Below are 15,986 nucleotides of genomic sequence, written 5' to 3'. Positions count from 1 at the left end.
AATCCATATAGCTCCTGTTTATTCTTTTTAACATTTTATTTTATTTTATTTTTATTTTCCGAAACACGATTTCTCTGTAACTTTGGAGCCTGTCCTGGAACTAGCTCTTGTAGACCAGGCTGGCCTTGAATTCACAGAGATCCGCCTGCCTCTGCCTCCTGAGTGCTGGGACTAATGGCACCACCACTGCCTGGCAACTCCTGTTTACTCCTGACATCACTGAATCCAAGAGCTTTGGAAGGAATCAGAGCAGAGTCACTGTGGAAGTGTGGGTGGCTATAGCTCTTCATCCAGTTTCAGTAAAAGGAGGGCAGCTGGTTCTCGGCCCACAGCTCTCTCTGTGGTGAAACTCTAAGAGCCAGGGTTTACCAACGTCCTTCTGTGGAGGGGGTGGGCCTTCTGATGAGGCTCATGCCTAGTTCTCACTACACTTATATTACCCCACTGTAATGTGAAATCTGCTCTCTCCTGCCCAGTGTCTTCAAGCACTCCTGGAGAGATAGGCTGTCCCATCTTCTCTAGGGAATGAGAAGGTTCTATTCCAAGTTCACCGGCAAGACCTCTGGAGCCTGGGGAACCTCGGGGAAGGAAACGTCTTCTCTCTTCCCTCAGCAAGCCCTGGCCTAGGGCCCTCCATCACATCTCTGCCACAGTCCTCTGACTCCCACCAGGATGGCCCCCAACATTTTCCTCAGCCTGCCGCCGATCCAAGGCCAGCTGGAGGGCACGTTTTATGGTCTCCTTGTTGTTCAGGACATTGTATCGACTCAGCTCCACCAACCGATCAAACTCCTTGGGCTCATAGGTAAAATCCATCATCCCATAGGGGGTATCTGGCCCATTGATGACAAAGTCCCCAAAGGCCTTCTCTTCAGCTGTTTGTCGTTCTTTATCTGGGAGTGAGAAAGCAAGGCTAGGCTAAAGTACACAAACTGGCTGGGAGCTTATGGTCCTGGACACTCCCCTGCCCAGGATTTCTGGCTTGCTCTCTGGAAGAGAGCGTCTTAACTCTTGGACCCATTAGAAAGAGACGGTTCAGAGAGAACACGAAGGTCTAGGCAGCGGAGGCCACAGTGGTTAGCCCAGGCCTTCCAGAAGGCTAGTGTTCCATCCTCCCCTGCTGGTTGGAGCAGGCTTGGGATTTCCCCTTACCTGGGGTCAGATGTGTGCGGAAGGTCCTGTTGACAAGGGGGAAATGCAGCACAATGGGTGAGCGGGGGTCCTCGGCCTTGGTGAACAGATAGCACTCACGGGGATCCTCCAAGTCCTCGGGTTCCACCTCAATCCGGGGGAAGGGTATTCCTCGGTCCAGGCAGTACTTCTCTGTCATCTGCAAGACCTGGGCAAAGAGGTGAGCTTCTGGTCTGGACTCAGGCTTCAGCTAGCTCTGTCTCTGAATGACTGAGTGGTTTTCTGAGCCACCTCTCTATTTGCCAAATAAAGTTGGAAATAAGTGTCTAGTGGGAGTGTAGTGAATTAGCAATAATTAGCAAAGGCCAACTGTCAAGCTAGTCCCTCTAGACCTCTTATGTCATCCTTCCTCCCCTTAGTAAGGCTGTTCCTTCGCTAGTCCCTCCTCTCTTCCCTGTTAAGGGGCTGATAGCAAGGGCAAGTTGGAGGGGTTTTTTTCTGTTCTCCAGTCCCAGGCAGTCATTGGATAAGGAGGATAAAGAGGAGGTCAAAGAAAGACCGCCAACCCCACATGTGATTGATGACGTCCGTCTACTGCCCTAGTGATTCTGAGGCACGCTTTGCAGATGTCCTCTTAGAGGATGTTAGTGCCCAGTGTTACCATAGTAACAAAGGACAGCAACCCCAGGCCCATGTGAAGCAGGGAAATCCTAACATAATTAGACAGGTTTTAGGACAGAGTCTAGAAGACAGCTGAGACCCTCTTTACACACCCTCTCAGAATCCCAGAGTCCTCCAGCTGGGAGACCTGGACTGTCGACAATGTTTAAAAGACACCTACCACCAGAGATAACACCCAAACACCCAGCCGGGCCTCTCAGGACAGATTTTTCTCCCTTCTCCCCCTCTACTCAGTTTAGGAGAACCCTACTTCCCCTTCCCTCCCTACCTGAAAGGGGGCTTCCAAGGAATAGTCAAAGGACACAATGAGGTCCACGGCCCGCCGGGGCTGCAGGATCAGCGGGAATGGTGAGTTGGTGGCAAAGCCTCCGTCCACTAGGCACAGGCTCTCCCTCATGGGTGTGAGCTTGTTGGGGTAAGCGTCAGGGTGTCTGTCTGTAAGGTGCACCGGGATAGATGCAGTCGTTCTTGCTGGCGACCCTCTTCTCTTTGCACCCACAGTCGGTCCCTAGAATTCTCCTGCCTCCCAACGGCCATACAGTCCCTCACCCTAGCCTGCCTACTCTGCCTTTCAACTTGGAGCAACCAGAAAAGCCTTCCCCATCAGCAACAGAGGGCCATGACTTCACTTCCTCCAACACCCAGAGAAAAGCCGGGGCTGGCCCCGGTGAACCAGACGTATATACTGGAAGGATCTGCTTAGGGTTCCCTCCTTCCGCAGCACCGCGTACCTTTCCGGGCCATGAACTCCACACTAGTCACATAGTCCTTGTGCAGGCAGAGACCTCGGGTAAAGTTGAAGTTCTGGGCACAGGTCAAGCGGGAGGTGAATATGTCCAACATAGCCTGAGAGACGGGACCCTGTGGGGTGATGACCCTGGTAGGCAGTCGTGTGGGGTCCTGAAACTGGGACTTTGGGCAGTCATCTAGAGAGGGGACAGTGACATGCAGTGAGAAGTGAGACCATCCTTTGTCCATCTCCCTCATCCTTCGTCCCTCTGCCCGGGCTCTGGCAAGTGGGAAGCGGTAGCGTCTGGACAGGGCCCTCTGCTTTCACCTGTGACGTTAACGCGCTCTTCGAACCAGTCCAGGAAACCCAGGCCTGAGCCTCCCATCTTCAGGGAGATCTCATTCAGGCTGGCTGCAAAAGCACTGCCCCACATGCCTACAGAGACAGACAGGGCCCCGAATCACAGACGGGCCCTAACCCTGCCCATCTCCAACCTCCAAGCCTAGGCTCACCCTGCAGGTAACAGATGCGGGGTTCTGGCCAGCGCTGCAGTAGCCGACCCATGAAGAACTCAGAGCCGAAGAGTTCGGTGGGAATGTAAGCCCCATACTTGTGGAAACCGACCTCATAGGGGGTGAACTCACACCACTCTGGGGAAACAAAGTAACCAGGGTCCTCATGACTGAGCAGGAACCTTGACTTTCCGAAAACCAGAGGAAGCAACCATTTGCCAAGGTCCCAGCTTGGGAGCACCTCCCACTTATGTCTAATAGCTCCACCCTCCTACCGCCGGCTTCCTGCCTCCTTTGGGCCCATACCCAGGCACCTGCAAAGTCTTCCGCACTGATGTGTTTGTAGACATTGACGCTGGCATAGATGGGGTAAGGGTTCTGACCCTGGCTGACTATTTCTTGCTGGTCTGACAGCTTGGCGGGGTTTTCCTGGGCAGGAGAGAAAGCAGACAGCTTGGCTTCGTGGGGAATCCCCATTCTTTATCCCCAGGGCTTGGTGTCAGTACGCTGAGGGGTATGGTGTACCCATCCGGGATATGTTGTGTTGTCAAGGCCAGGCTGTAGCTCTAGGCTGTAGCAGAGCTCAGACCCCTGTGGGGTTTCCATAGTCCCAGTGCCTCTGGGAACACCCTCTCCTTTCTTTGCCATTCCAGAAAGCATATCAGAACACAGAGAGTTAGACTGACGGTTTTAGGGGATCATTGAAAAGTCAGCCTAATTTCTTTACAAAGGAAATCACTAGGAGACGTAACTTAATAGAAATGAGCTGTCCCAGTTGAAACACACTCAACCAATAGCCACACGTGTGGCTCAACTACCCTGAATCTTCTGTCTCATACAGACGGGGCCTGCAGTTCTAAGAACAACCGCCTGGTGGCGCGGGTCAGGGCTGTTTTTACAGAGGCAGGCAGAAACCATTTTCAAAACGTGCTTTTACTGGGCTCTGCCCCAGGAGTAAGAAGTAAGGTAGAAAGAAAGTGTGGAAAGGGAGCTGGGATGGGGCAAATGTAGCCATTTCCTGTTCTCTTACCCTCTGGTTCAGGAAATACTCGATAACGAGGCCCCATAAGTCAGTGAGGGACATGGTCTGGCCTCTGCTCTTCCAGCTCTCCTTTTCCCGGGTGTAGTGTTGCAGCTGCTCTGGGGACATCAACCCTATCTTACTGCTGCAGACTCGAGCCGAGGCACGGTCAATGGGGCCCTGCAAAGGCTCCTGGGACCAGGATGGGTCCTTGTAGAGCGTAGAGATGCACCTGTCGATGGAAGGGATGCTGAGAGTTAGAGGAAGCTTGTCACACACACCTGCAGTCCTGCACCCTCACTCATCCTGACCCAGCCCCTTATCAGAGACTCCATCCCATCTCCTGGACCTTCTTACCCACTCAGAGCTCACTCTTGCTCTGTGTTCTAGCCTACCTCACTTACCAGGTAGACCCAGAAACCCCGCTTAGGTAGGTCACAGCATCTAGCAGGCCAAGCTCCTGCAGCCCTGCCAAGCTGCCGTACAGGGACGTCATGGCTCTGGTTCCACCCCCGGAGCCTAACACGGCGATCACAGGCACCTGAACACAGCAATAATTCGATAGCAACATCACCGGGCTTGATGTATTTGCTGCTTACCCACAGCAGGCACCTTCTACGTATGAGCTCACTGAATTCTCCCAGAAACCCAGTGAACCTCGCACTTTACAGATGACAAAACTCGTGGTGTGCCCAAGGGCGTGCAGTATGGGATGCTGTCAAACCCAAGAGGGAGAGCCCACAGACGGCTTGTCTGTTTAAAAAGTCTGTGTGCTTTGTATGGTGGATGTGAGCGTACATAGCTCTAAGCATGTGCACATATTAACAGATGCGCCCATGGAGGCCTGGGGATAAAACTGGGTGTCATTTCCTGTAGAAGGAACGGCGGGCTGTGCCCCGCCACCCAGCTAGCTTTACCCAAAATAATTACACGGAAACTGTATTCTTTTAAATACCGCCTGGCCCATTAGTTTCAGCCTCTTATTGGCTAACTCTCACATTTTGACTAACTCATATTTATATATATTTATATATCTATATAGCACCACGAGGGGTGGCTTACCAGGAGAGATCTTAACCTGCATCCATCTCAGAGAGGAGAGGAATGGCGACTCACTATGGCGACTGCCTGAAGCGTCTGTCCCACTGCCTTCTACCCAGCATTCTGTTCTGTTTACTCCGCCTACCTAATTTTCTGTCCTATTGGGCCAAGGCAGTTTCTTTATTAATTAACCAATGAAAGTAACACATAGATAACTCTCCTCCATCAGTTTCCAGTTGTTCTCTGCCTCATTTTTTGAGACACTAGACTCACCTATCTCCAAGCACCTGCCTGGAACCATCGCCCGGCCCCAGGCTGGGGTTACAGACGTGTGGCACCATGCCTTGCTGTCATAGGTGCTAGGAATCTGAACTCAGACAAGCACTTTACTGACTGAGACATCTCCTCAGCCTGTTGTCTTGTTGTTTTATTTTATTTTCTGATCTGGTCTCATGAAGCCCAGGCTGCCCTCAGACTCATCATGAAGTCAAAGATGGTCTTGATCTTCCTGTTCCTGCCTCCTCGGTGCTGGCATTACAGACATGCACCGCCATGCCTGGTCTCAGAGGCAGCTCTTAGCCATTATTTCAGAAGGGTATCTATCAACAGGTGTATTTGATTCACCAAATCCAGTTAGTAGTGTGAACACTTGGTCCTAGCTGGTTCCCTGTGGTTCTGTACTGTGTGTAGGACCTTCAGTGGCATCTTTGGCCTTTTCTCAGTAGATGCCAGCAGTATCCTCTACATCCATGCACCACTTCAGCAAACATCCCTGGACACTGTTGAAGCCCTAGTCCTCCTAGTGACTGCTGACAGAGCCTATAAGGAAGTAATATGCTTAGAGTCGGGTCATAGAGGAGGGACTCAGTCTGATAGAACTGATGTCCTGATAAGAAGAGGAAGAGGACTGGACATGGTAGTACATCCCTGGAATACTAGCACTTGGGAGACTGAGGCAGGGGGATGACAAGTTCAAGACTAGTTTGAATTACATATGAGGCTAGGCCTTAGCTATAGTAAATAGTAATACTTATCTCATTAAAAAAAACAAAAGCTTTGAGGAGGTGGGTATGGTGGCACACACCTTTAATCATTACACTCTGGAGGCTGAGGCAATTGGTTCTCTGCAGAGTTTGAGGCCAACCTGGTCTACATAGCAAGTTAGAGGTCAGCCAGGACTGCATAGTGAGATTCTGTCCTAAAAGGAAGGTGGTGTAAGACAGCTCCTACTCCTGAATGTATACATACACAGGCATGCACACAATACACACATGCACATGCACACACACATTCACACACATGTATGCTACACTCACACAATCACATGCACACACAGCAACATAGTCATACAGACATAATTCATACATGTATAAACATACACATACACACAAATACACTCACACAGACACACTCATACAGGTACACACATGCACACAGACACAAGCACACACACACACACACATATACACAGAGGAACGGTCACACGACACCACAGCAAGAAGGCAGCTGTCTACCAGCCAGGAAAGAGATCCCATGAGAAAATGAATTTCTGTTGTTTAAACCTCTCAGTCTGCAGTATTCTGTTGTGACAGCCTGAGCTGCTAAAGATCTCCACCCCCAGCCAGGACTGTGTAAGCCTTCATTCTGATCCCCAGCGGCTGACTGTACCCATCAGCGAGGGGAACGAGCCATCTTGCTCTCTCCATCCTCTGCTGCCTCTACTTCCTCTGAGCTTCCTGGCCTCTCTTATGCACACAAGACCCCTCAAGGGAACAGGCTGGATTTGCTAGAGCTCATCTTTCAGCCCATACCTGGTCACAGTGTGGAGCCTCACTCAGTCCCATCACCCGCTGCAGGGCCTTGGATACGACATGCTTCCTCTTGTCCAGAAATTCCAGCTCCCCATCGCAGAGCTCAAAGCCAAGACGCAGGTCTAAGTCCTCAGAGCTGATTCAGACGGGGAGAATGGAGTATGGAGGAGAACCTTGAGCCCAGTGCGTTTCCATAGGGACAGATCCACACCTTGGGGACTTCCTGCTAGTACCAGAGAGGTGGTCCCTGTGGCCTGACCCAAGTGGGCAGGAAAGCAGAACCCACCGGGGTATTTCCCCGCTTCTAGTCAAGCCCTAAGGCCTTCCACCAGCAATCCCACCTCACCTCATTTCCTCCGCCTTCAGACTCAGAGCCACCTCCCGGCCCTGAAAGAAACAGCAGTGCCTTCATCCCTGAGTAAGAAGAGTCAGACCCTCAACCTTTGACCCTTGGTGCTCAGGTAACTGGCCAGCGTGTGCCCCAGACCTCTCTGAGTGATCACAGGGCAGGCAGGGGCCCCCAAAGCCAAACGAAACTTTACCACAGAGTGCTGTTTCTCCTGGCCGAGAGGCAGAGAGGAAAGCAAGATGTCTGCCTTGCTCAGCTTGCTGGTCTGAGCCTCCAGCTCGTCGTTTGGGTCACTCTGTGGAGAAGATGCCAGGGAACAATGGCGGGGGGCATAGAAGACTTGCTTCCAGGGGTCTGGAGTCTTCTCCTACGTGGACTCATTCCATTGTTCTTCCCTTTACCGCTGCTTGCTTACCTGTAGAACCAGGAGGTTTTCCTCCAGCTCTACGTGCAGTTTGGGGTTTAGCACTGGGTTCACGTGGAAGGTAAAGGTAGGTGGTAGATCTGGCTCCCTGGTCTGCTGGAGAGGCACTAGCTGTGGCTTCTCATAGGCCCCAGGCACTGCCAGCTGGATCTGCCTTGAGCCTGAGGGCAGAGATGCAGTGAAGAGCCAAAGTGGGCAGCGACACTTCAGGTGACAGTAATTCCTCCTCTTCCCCAGACCCCTAGCTCTCATCTCCCTGCTCACTTAAGGACCCTGACCACAGGGAAAGACCCATCGAGAGCTCCTGGGTTCTATAATCAATCAGCTCCGGTACAGTATGGGAAACACACACATACTAGGGGAGAAGGGAAGAGGGCAGCCCACAGCCTATGAGGCTGGTGATTTTGAAATTTTTATTTTAATTGCCTAACATGTAACCAATTACATACATATCCATTCATTATTGCATTTAGTACCCATTTTCAACTGTTAGTATTCCCGATCTCTTGACTCCATCCATGCATCGTGTTCCTTGCTTTTAGAGAGGTTTGTGGCCAAAGAGAACACAGAAATATGCTGTAAGTTGTTGTGGTCTTAGCTCCCTAAAGTCAAAGACCTTGGAAAAGTGTAGAGACTCAGAAGAGGAGGTAGAAGGCAAACTGGCATTCCGGGCACAGAGAATTACATGTTGCAGAAACAGAGGGGTCAGAGGTCTGCTCAAGCTAGGGGAGACCCAGGCTGGGGGGTGGGGGAAGCAAAGAACAGTGGGAACACCTTTCCCTGCCCTGTTTCCTAGCAGCTATGAGAGGTGGTAGATGCCAGAGAGGAACTCCCAGGCCTGACATCCCGGCCAAGGCATACCCTGCTATGCAGAAGAGTCTAGGTCCCAAACACCACAGAAGCAACAATAACCCAAAGGGTTGGAGGACAGCAGAGGTCCAGATAGAATGACACCCTTGCACAAGATGAAGCCAGTCTCGGCAGCCCTGAGGTAGGAGGGACACCAGGAAAGGTGCTTTTTCTCTCCCACCAAGGTTCATAGCCTGTTAGGGGCCATTTCAGGCCTCTTCTTTCTCATAGGGCCTTGACGTTTAACCGTGAGACATAACTCAAAGTTAATTAAAACAATGAGTGCTAATCTTAGAGCCTCAAGGTCCGAAAAGCACCATAGAGTGCCCCCCTTGTCTGTAGCTTATCGCTAACGTTCTAACCACTGACCTTGCAAAGCTGCCGAAGCTGCTGAGTCCCTCTGCCCAAGTTTCCCCCCTCCCTCTCTGCCCAAGTGCAGCCGAACATCTACTTAAGACAGAAGCCTGCTTCAATAAACTGAGACCTTGACAAGTGCACCCAGCTTGGTCTCGTTCTTTTCTCCCCCCATGTTTCTTTCAGATAGCGCCCCTTCAGAGGACCCTGAATAGCTGACCCACTGGCGGGTTACAATAGCCTGAGATGGAGGCCAACTAAGATATGCCATTGACTGCAGAAATGCCAGATCTTATGGTGAAGGCAATGTCCTTGGAGTGTGTCGGACCTGTATTTGATCCTGGCTCTCCGTGTACTGGCTGTGTGATGGCCGCACCTACTCTACGTGGCTGCCATGAGGGAATATGGCCAGCATCATGCCAGACCCTCCATGTCACCATGGTAACACTCCTCTCACAGGCTCGCCTCTCCATGTGTGAAGGGACATCTTCCTATCACTCCAGGCTCTGCCCCCCACATCAGGATTCTCCCCCTCTGTGCCAGACTGCATTAATAACCCCAATCCTGTACTTCCCCCATATTCTCTCTTTGCCATGCTGTTAGGGGTGTCTTCTCAGCTCTTTTTTCCTCAGAGGAATGAAATGGGTCAAGAGATACATTTTAAGCAGTTTATTTATCAAAGCAAGCACTTCGCAGGGAGATGGCAGAGGCTGCCACAAAGCAGGAAGATGCACTTTGAGTTCTGTGTTGTTGGTTTTAAGTTTTAAAACTTAAGTAAGTTTAAGATTTTAAATACTCTATGAATATTTTTGTGGGGTGACATATTCAAAGGGTAATATGATCTTCCTCCCCCGCCCCAATCAGAGTGGACTGGGTGGATAGAGGGGACATTCTTCCTTCCCCGTGATCCTTTAGGAAAGTCTAAAGGAGGCAAAATAATGGTGGAGCTAGTTTTTAGAGGATGCTGACCCTTCCCACATGTGTAGGGGAATGCCCCTGTGCCTTAGTTTTTGAAATAAAAAATCTGCAGCCTCAAGAGTATTTAACTATGAAGGAGTGTTCTGACTGACAGGAGACATGGCCACCATGATACAGCCATAGGTTTCTTAGTTAGCTCAGATCTCTTTCTTGAAGTGCCCAAGGTCCCATGATGTCATGACTTTTGATTAGGACATTTTGTCATTTTCATTAAGGTTTTGTGTGTGAGTATGCATGCCTGTGCACACATGAGGAGGGCAGAGGATGTTGGTATCCTGCTCTGTCATGCTCCACTTTATTCCCTTGAGACAAGGTCTCTCCTTGAGCCTGGAGCTGGGCTGGCAGCCAACAAGCTCTACCGATCCTCCTGTCTCTGACCCCCCTAGAACTAAGGGGTCATCCTCAGGTTTTGAAGTAGATACTAGGGATTTGAACTTAGGTCTTCAAGTTTGTGTAGGAAGTACTTTTGCCCGCTGAGCTTTCTCCTTAGCTTCATTTTGTTATTTTTTAAAAATAATTTATTTATTTCTGTTTTATTCGCATTGGTGTTTTGCTTACATGTATGTCTGTGAGAGCGTCAGATGTTGGAGTTACAGACAGTTGCCATGTGGTTGCTGGGAACTGAACACAGGTCCTCTGGGAGAGCAGTCAGCGCTCTTAACACTGAGCCATCTCTCCAGCCCCTCCTTTTGTTATTTTTAAAACTGAGGTTTTAAATTGAAGGCTGAGGCCTTGGTTTTACACAAGACTGGCAGACTGAACAAACTGGAAACAAGATTTGTGCTATCTTTTTGGGTTGCCTTCTTCCAGCTTCTCAGATCTTCTATGCTAACAGACTGACTTCAGTTTCTCTTCTAAGGAGGCAGACGATACCCCTTGCTCTCTGACTTTGTTTGGGCCAGTCACATGTGAGTGGCCAGGCTGTGACCAAAGGCTTCAGAAGCACTTGCTCAATTGAGTCTGCTCTCCTGCATTCCCTGTCCAGGCTGATCAGTTGCTCACAGAGGTGGGGGAGACCACTCTTAGCCAAGCCCCTGCTGCCCTCTCCTCACTTTAAGCATTATATATTGAGAGCCATCTCCTTCCCATCAGCCGTAGCCCCCAGGAAGAAGGCAGGCTCCAAGAGTGAGGACACGACTCACCGTACTCTCCAAGTGAGGCTGTCTTGTCTCCTATGAGCGTAACCTGGATTTTCAGACAGGGCTGAGCCTGAGGAAAGCAGAAGCTTTAGGAGTCAGAGAACCCAAGGGTCTGTCTAAGATAGAGGAAGGGAGGAATATCCAGGGCAAGGAGCACAGCAGCTATCCAGGACATGGGCCTTAAGGGCAGGGGTCTTTTATGACAATCCCCAAGGTTGTACCATGTTCCTCCCCTGGACTCGTAAGAAGTGGGCATTGGTTAAAAAAAAAAAAAAAAAAGGAATTATGGAGCCCCACAGGCTTCTTCAGCAGTCTCAGTAGCCAGGGTCCCAGAGGAGCAGTGGGTCTATGATGCCCACATAGGCTCAAGGTAGCTTCTTATTCTTCATTGTTAGTACAGCTTCCTTTAGGGAAGGACTAGGTGTCTTCTAGAGAGACATGAGGCATCATGGACTCAGCCCGTCTCCTGCTCCCCAGTCCCACACCCATCTTCCCCACTCACCACCAGGACTCCATTGGTGATGACTTCAGAAACAGGCTTCTGACTGTAAAAGAGGAAGGGTTCACGGGCCATCACCCCCCTTACCATGACTGTTGAAACAGTATGTTCTAAGCAGGCACAGAAGCCTGGGAAGCACGACAGAATTATGGATAGGGAGATCTGTCACCCAACACACAAGTAAGTGTGAAAACCAAGCTGTTCTCTCTGAAGCCAGGCCTCCAAGGCAAGTGAAGGACTTGAGGCCTGGCACTTGGAATGAATGGATAAGTAACAGCTCTATTTGGACTCACCTCTTCTCCAGAGTAAATTCTACTTGCAGCTCTTGTGAATCCTACATGGGGGTGAGCAAGGTGTCAATTTTCAAAAACCTTCAAAAATCTCAGGGGTTGCCCCTGCCTCCCACCTTTGCTCAGCTCTCGGGCTTAGGAGGTGAGTCTGGTATGGTACCTCATAGGCATAAGGGAGCAGTAGCATTTCCACAGAGTTTTATCCATTCATAAATATGTTCCAGTTACTGTGCCAGACTCAGCAGTGACCAGGGTCAAACCAAGATGGCTGCCTGTCAGTGACTTAGTGTGGGGTTCTCTCCTGGAGATTTACTTACTGCTAACCCAGGTAGACCTCACCTGCTGGTTCAGAGGGAAGATTTTTGTGTGAGGTTTGCCTGGCTGGAGACTACTCAGGTCAAACCAAAGTCTGGAGAGCTGGTCACTGTTCAGGATATCCTTGTCACCAAGGGTTAGCTCCAGGACATTCTGAGGACAGGACTGAAAGGTCAGTGTTGTGAAGGAACTCATTGGCCTCCACGCCCAGCCCCTTTCTGGCCTGTACCTTCACAGCACCATGGACCTGATAATGGAAGGTCTCGTTCCACTCTGGGTCACTGCAGTTAGTCACCGTCCTTGTCTGAGAGGGGCTAGGAGAAGCTGTGGGCAGCCACAGTTTGACATAGCAGTCGGCTTTGGACACTGTAGGAGAGGGGGAAAGGACCCTCATTGCTGAAAAGGTTTCCTGGAGGAGGCTGGGCTTGGAAACAAAGGAGCAAGGGGATAGGAGGCTACCTGCCTGGGGCAGGTTTGGGAGCTTTGGTGTTCCCAGCTCTACCTTGGCCAGGTATACCTCCCACTCAACTGACAAGAAATCCTGCAGCAGCAGCCACAGTTCAAAGGGTCATGTAGCAGCATAAATCATTGAGTAACTCCTTGAAACTGCCTGATTCAGGCAGTAAAATTCTGTGCCCCGTGTGAACACCACCAAAGCTCCCAGAAAGCAGGCAATGATCTGTGGCAATGTGAGCCTAACACACCCTCAACAGAGCCTCCTGGGTCAGGAGGAGGCTGGAGTCTACTCGACTCATCCCTCCGGTGCCCTTGCCTGTCTGTGCACCCCACACCAGGGCAGCCTCCCTTGATAGTTAACACCAGCCCTTCACCCTATCGGGGGGGGGGGGATATTTGTACGCACGTGCACACACGCACATGCAAACACGCATGAACGCACGTGTACACACACACAGAGCCCTGAGAACAGCCTAGAGAAAAGAAGGTGGAGGTGAGACTCACTCACACAGATCCGTGTCTTGGATGTTTCTGGCCCTCAGCACCTTCACCTGTAGGTCGTAATATGGGTGGGTTTCCCGCTGAAACAACAGAACCCAAGAAACTCGGTTCCAGGAAGCCAGGGACAGCCTGATCTCCTCTTTCAAGTGTGTTCTGGCTCCTTTCCTCCTCTACTCTGTCTTAACCACAGCGCTTGCCTGGTCCAGGGTCACTGATGCTCCTGTGCTGAGAGCTCTAGGAAGCGTTTGCAGAGCCCAGGGTGTTGGACAGTCAGGTTTAGTGAGGAACCTGGATCTGCTCAACATTAAATGCCATTATGAGCAGTTAAGCCACTTAGGATTTATATGACCAAACTGCAGCTGCTCCCTCCACATGGCCCGAGAACTGGTAGGATGTATTTTAGAAAGTTAAACATTAAAAGAGAAAGCCAGAACCTACCATGCCCATGGGCTTCTAGGCAAGGGCTGGAAGACCAAGACCAAGCAAAGGCAGGGAGGGAGTGGGAAGGTGAAGAGAAGTAGTCACCCAGTTTATACTGGTCTGACAAGTCACTAGATTGAAGATTGGGTTCAAAAAAGATAATAATACCAGATCGCAATCTTCTGGGTATCATTCTACCTCCCAGAACCCCAACAATCCCCCATCCCTTTTCTTCACAATGGGTTATACGACCTGTCTAGCACATTTGGGGCAAACCAATCAAAGGCAATGGTCACAGGTCTTGCCATGATTTCATTTTGGAGATCACTTTCTAGGGCCAAGGCCTTGGCTCATCTCTCTAGTTTGAGCTTGCCCAGGTTGTCTGTGGTATGTTCCACCCTAAATCAAAACCCAGTGCAGGGACTGGCTTAGTCCCTACAGGGATCATCTCCCAGGACTCTGCCATCGACACTTCCCAAGTGAGATGAATACATTACCCAGCAATGGCTCCATCGGGTTCCCCGCTTTTCTCTCTTCCGCAGCAGCACTGCCCCGAGAAGGGGCAGTCCCTTGCCTACCAGCCACTTCGGCCAGAGGGTCCAGGGCATGGCCAGCAGCCCAGGTCCTAGCAGCACGCTTGCCTGCTTTCCAGAGTCACCCTCTCTGGTAACAGTCACTGAAGCTCAGGTCTGGCAAGAGGCACAGGAGTGGGGAGGGTGGAGCAACTGCTCTGCCAAGGACTATGGCTGGGTGGCCACTGGGGTTGGGGGTGGGGTTTGAAGTGCTCCAGGAAGTGAGTGGAGCCGGCTTTCCCCAGGCAAGAGGCAACTTGGTCCCTTTCCAAGACATTCTTGGGGTCCTGCTTAGCACTCCGGTCCCCAACTCGGGCCCTGCTTAACTGAGCTAGTTGTGAAAAGCAGACATCAAGGGCCTCACCCTACTACCCTTGCCATGGTCCTGTCTAGTGGGTAGGGCAAAAGTTCAGACATTCCTGTTTCCAACTAATCTGCATTAGATAGAATCAGGGCTCTTAACGGCATTTAATGTTGAATCAGGGCTACCCTCCTCTAGCTGCCAGAAATCCCCACACCGTCCCTCCTTCAAATCCCAATTTCCCCACAGCTCTTGAGTGGAAACATGGAAATCTCTGGCTCAGGGTTTCATGGGGACTCAAAGACATTTTATATCTCTTTTGGCCTCCCTCAGTTATTCCCTTGACGCAAAGGACCCATTGCATGTGCTGCCCATACTATGCTCAAAGTCACCCATACCCTGAAGAGATTCACTTCATGACTCCTTTCCCGGTGAGGTGCCTGGTGATTCAGGCACAGAGGCAGGGACAAGGGCTGGTAGTAAACATAAATGCAGGAGAGAGGCAGGCCTCCCTGTCTTCACACTGCCAGAGGCAAAGACACAGTGCTCACAGCCAGGAGAGGCTCCAGCTGTGACAGTGTGTGACATCTCCCTCCCTGTGGACCACAATCATCTAGGGGGCCCGGGCAGGAGCATCGCTGGAAAAAGAAGTTTCTAGGAGAGCGCACTGTGGGAGATTCCTTTCACCTCTTTAACCACAACCCTTTCATAGATCCAGGGGTGATGGTACATGTAATCCAGCACATGGCTTTCTGAGGCAGGAAGCTGACTTGAACTCAGTCATATGAGACCAACTTGAGGTACAAGACGAGACTCCCTATCTCAAACGATCAGGCATTGCCATCGTCTTGCCCGAGACACAGCTGGAGGCTGAAATGACATGCACAAAGTTGAGCCAACTCCCAAACTAACAGGCAAATCCAGACCAGAAATTCCAGAACCTAAGGTGATGTAACTGTGACGGCCTGTTTCACCTCATGTGGATTGTAAGGTTGAGATGTGACTCAGAGATCTGAATCCAGCCCCTTGTTTATCTTGTGGATAATGTAAACACCCAGTCCCCAGTACAAAGCCCAGGCCCTGGGCAGGAAGGGAACAGTACTAGCTGGTTGAGTGCTGTCTGGCTTAAACCACATTCCTCTCTTGGAGGCCATTTGCCCATGCCTCAACCATTATGCCTCAACTCAAAAGTTCTGGAGGATTTTTGTTGGGGGCTGCAGACCCCTGGCCCCTTGACTTTCTTTGCCTGATTCGGACCCTTTGCCTGCTGGAGTGAAACATCTTCTTTTCCTGTGCCTGCAGCTGCTCTGAGCACGAGACCCTCACGAGTTCCTGATGGCAGGGGAGTGAATTCTGGTGGGTTTTACAGCTGGAAATCCCAAGAGCTGGGGTGTGGCTATCAATTAAGGATCCCTATATAAGCTTCCCTGGAGCACAATAAAGTTGGCATTCTTGTATCAAGGATGACCTGTGTCCCCGTGCATGTGTTTTTAAATCTCCAGCCCCTTTCCTGGCTCCCATCCTGTCCCATAGTGTAGGCACTACAGGTGGAGGCCCCAACGAGATTGGGAGCTAGGGAGTTGCTGAGAGATCGCCCTCAGAAGGCTGGCCA

The 15,986-nt window shown here is 50.9% G+C and overlaps 1 protein-coding gene across 1 annotated transcript; it reads right to left on the bottom strand.

The window, feature by feature from the left end:
* Window positions 1-636: 636 nt before the first annotated feature.
* On the bottom strand, window positions 637-14,109 carry Pla2g4f (phospholipase A2 group IVF). Its single transcript, XM_038331384.1, has 20 exons — window positions 13,999-14,109; window positions 13,089-13,161; window positions 12,354-12,490; window positions 12,149-12,277; window positions 11,813-11,853; window positions 11,523-11,565; window positions 11,024-11,090; window positions 7,692-7,861; window positions 7,470-7,571; window positions 7,274-7,314; window positions 6,928-7,063; window positions 4,480-4,616; window positions 4,085-4,307; window positions 3,369-3,483; window positions 3,055-3,192; window positions 2,870-2,977; window positions 2,544-2,738; window positions 2,081-2,247; window positions 1,153-1,339; window positions 637-893 (listed from the first exon to the last, which is right to left on the bottom strand). Exons 1-20 carry the CDS (start codon window positions 14,107-14,109, stop codon window positions 637-639), a joined length of 2,577 nt encoding a protein of 858 aa, XP_038187312.1.
* Window positions 14,110-15,986: the final 1,877 nt, after the last annotated feature.

This window comes from Arvicola amphibius, chromosome 5 (genome assembly GCF_903992535.2).
Source record: "Arvicola amphibius chromosome 5, mArvAmp1.2, whole genome shotgun sequence".
Classification (NCBI taxonomy): Eukaryota; Metazoa; Chordata; class Mammalia; order Rodentia; family Cricetidae; genus Arvicola; species Arvicola amphibius.
This window is presented reverse-complemented; position numbering and strand designations above follow the sequence as displayed.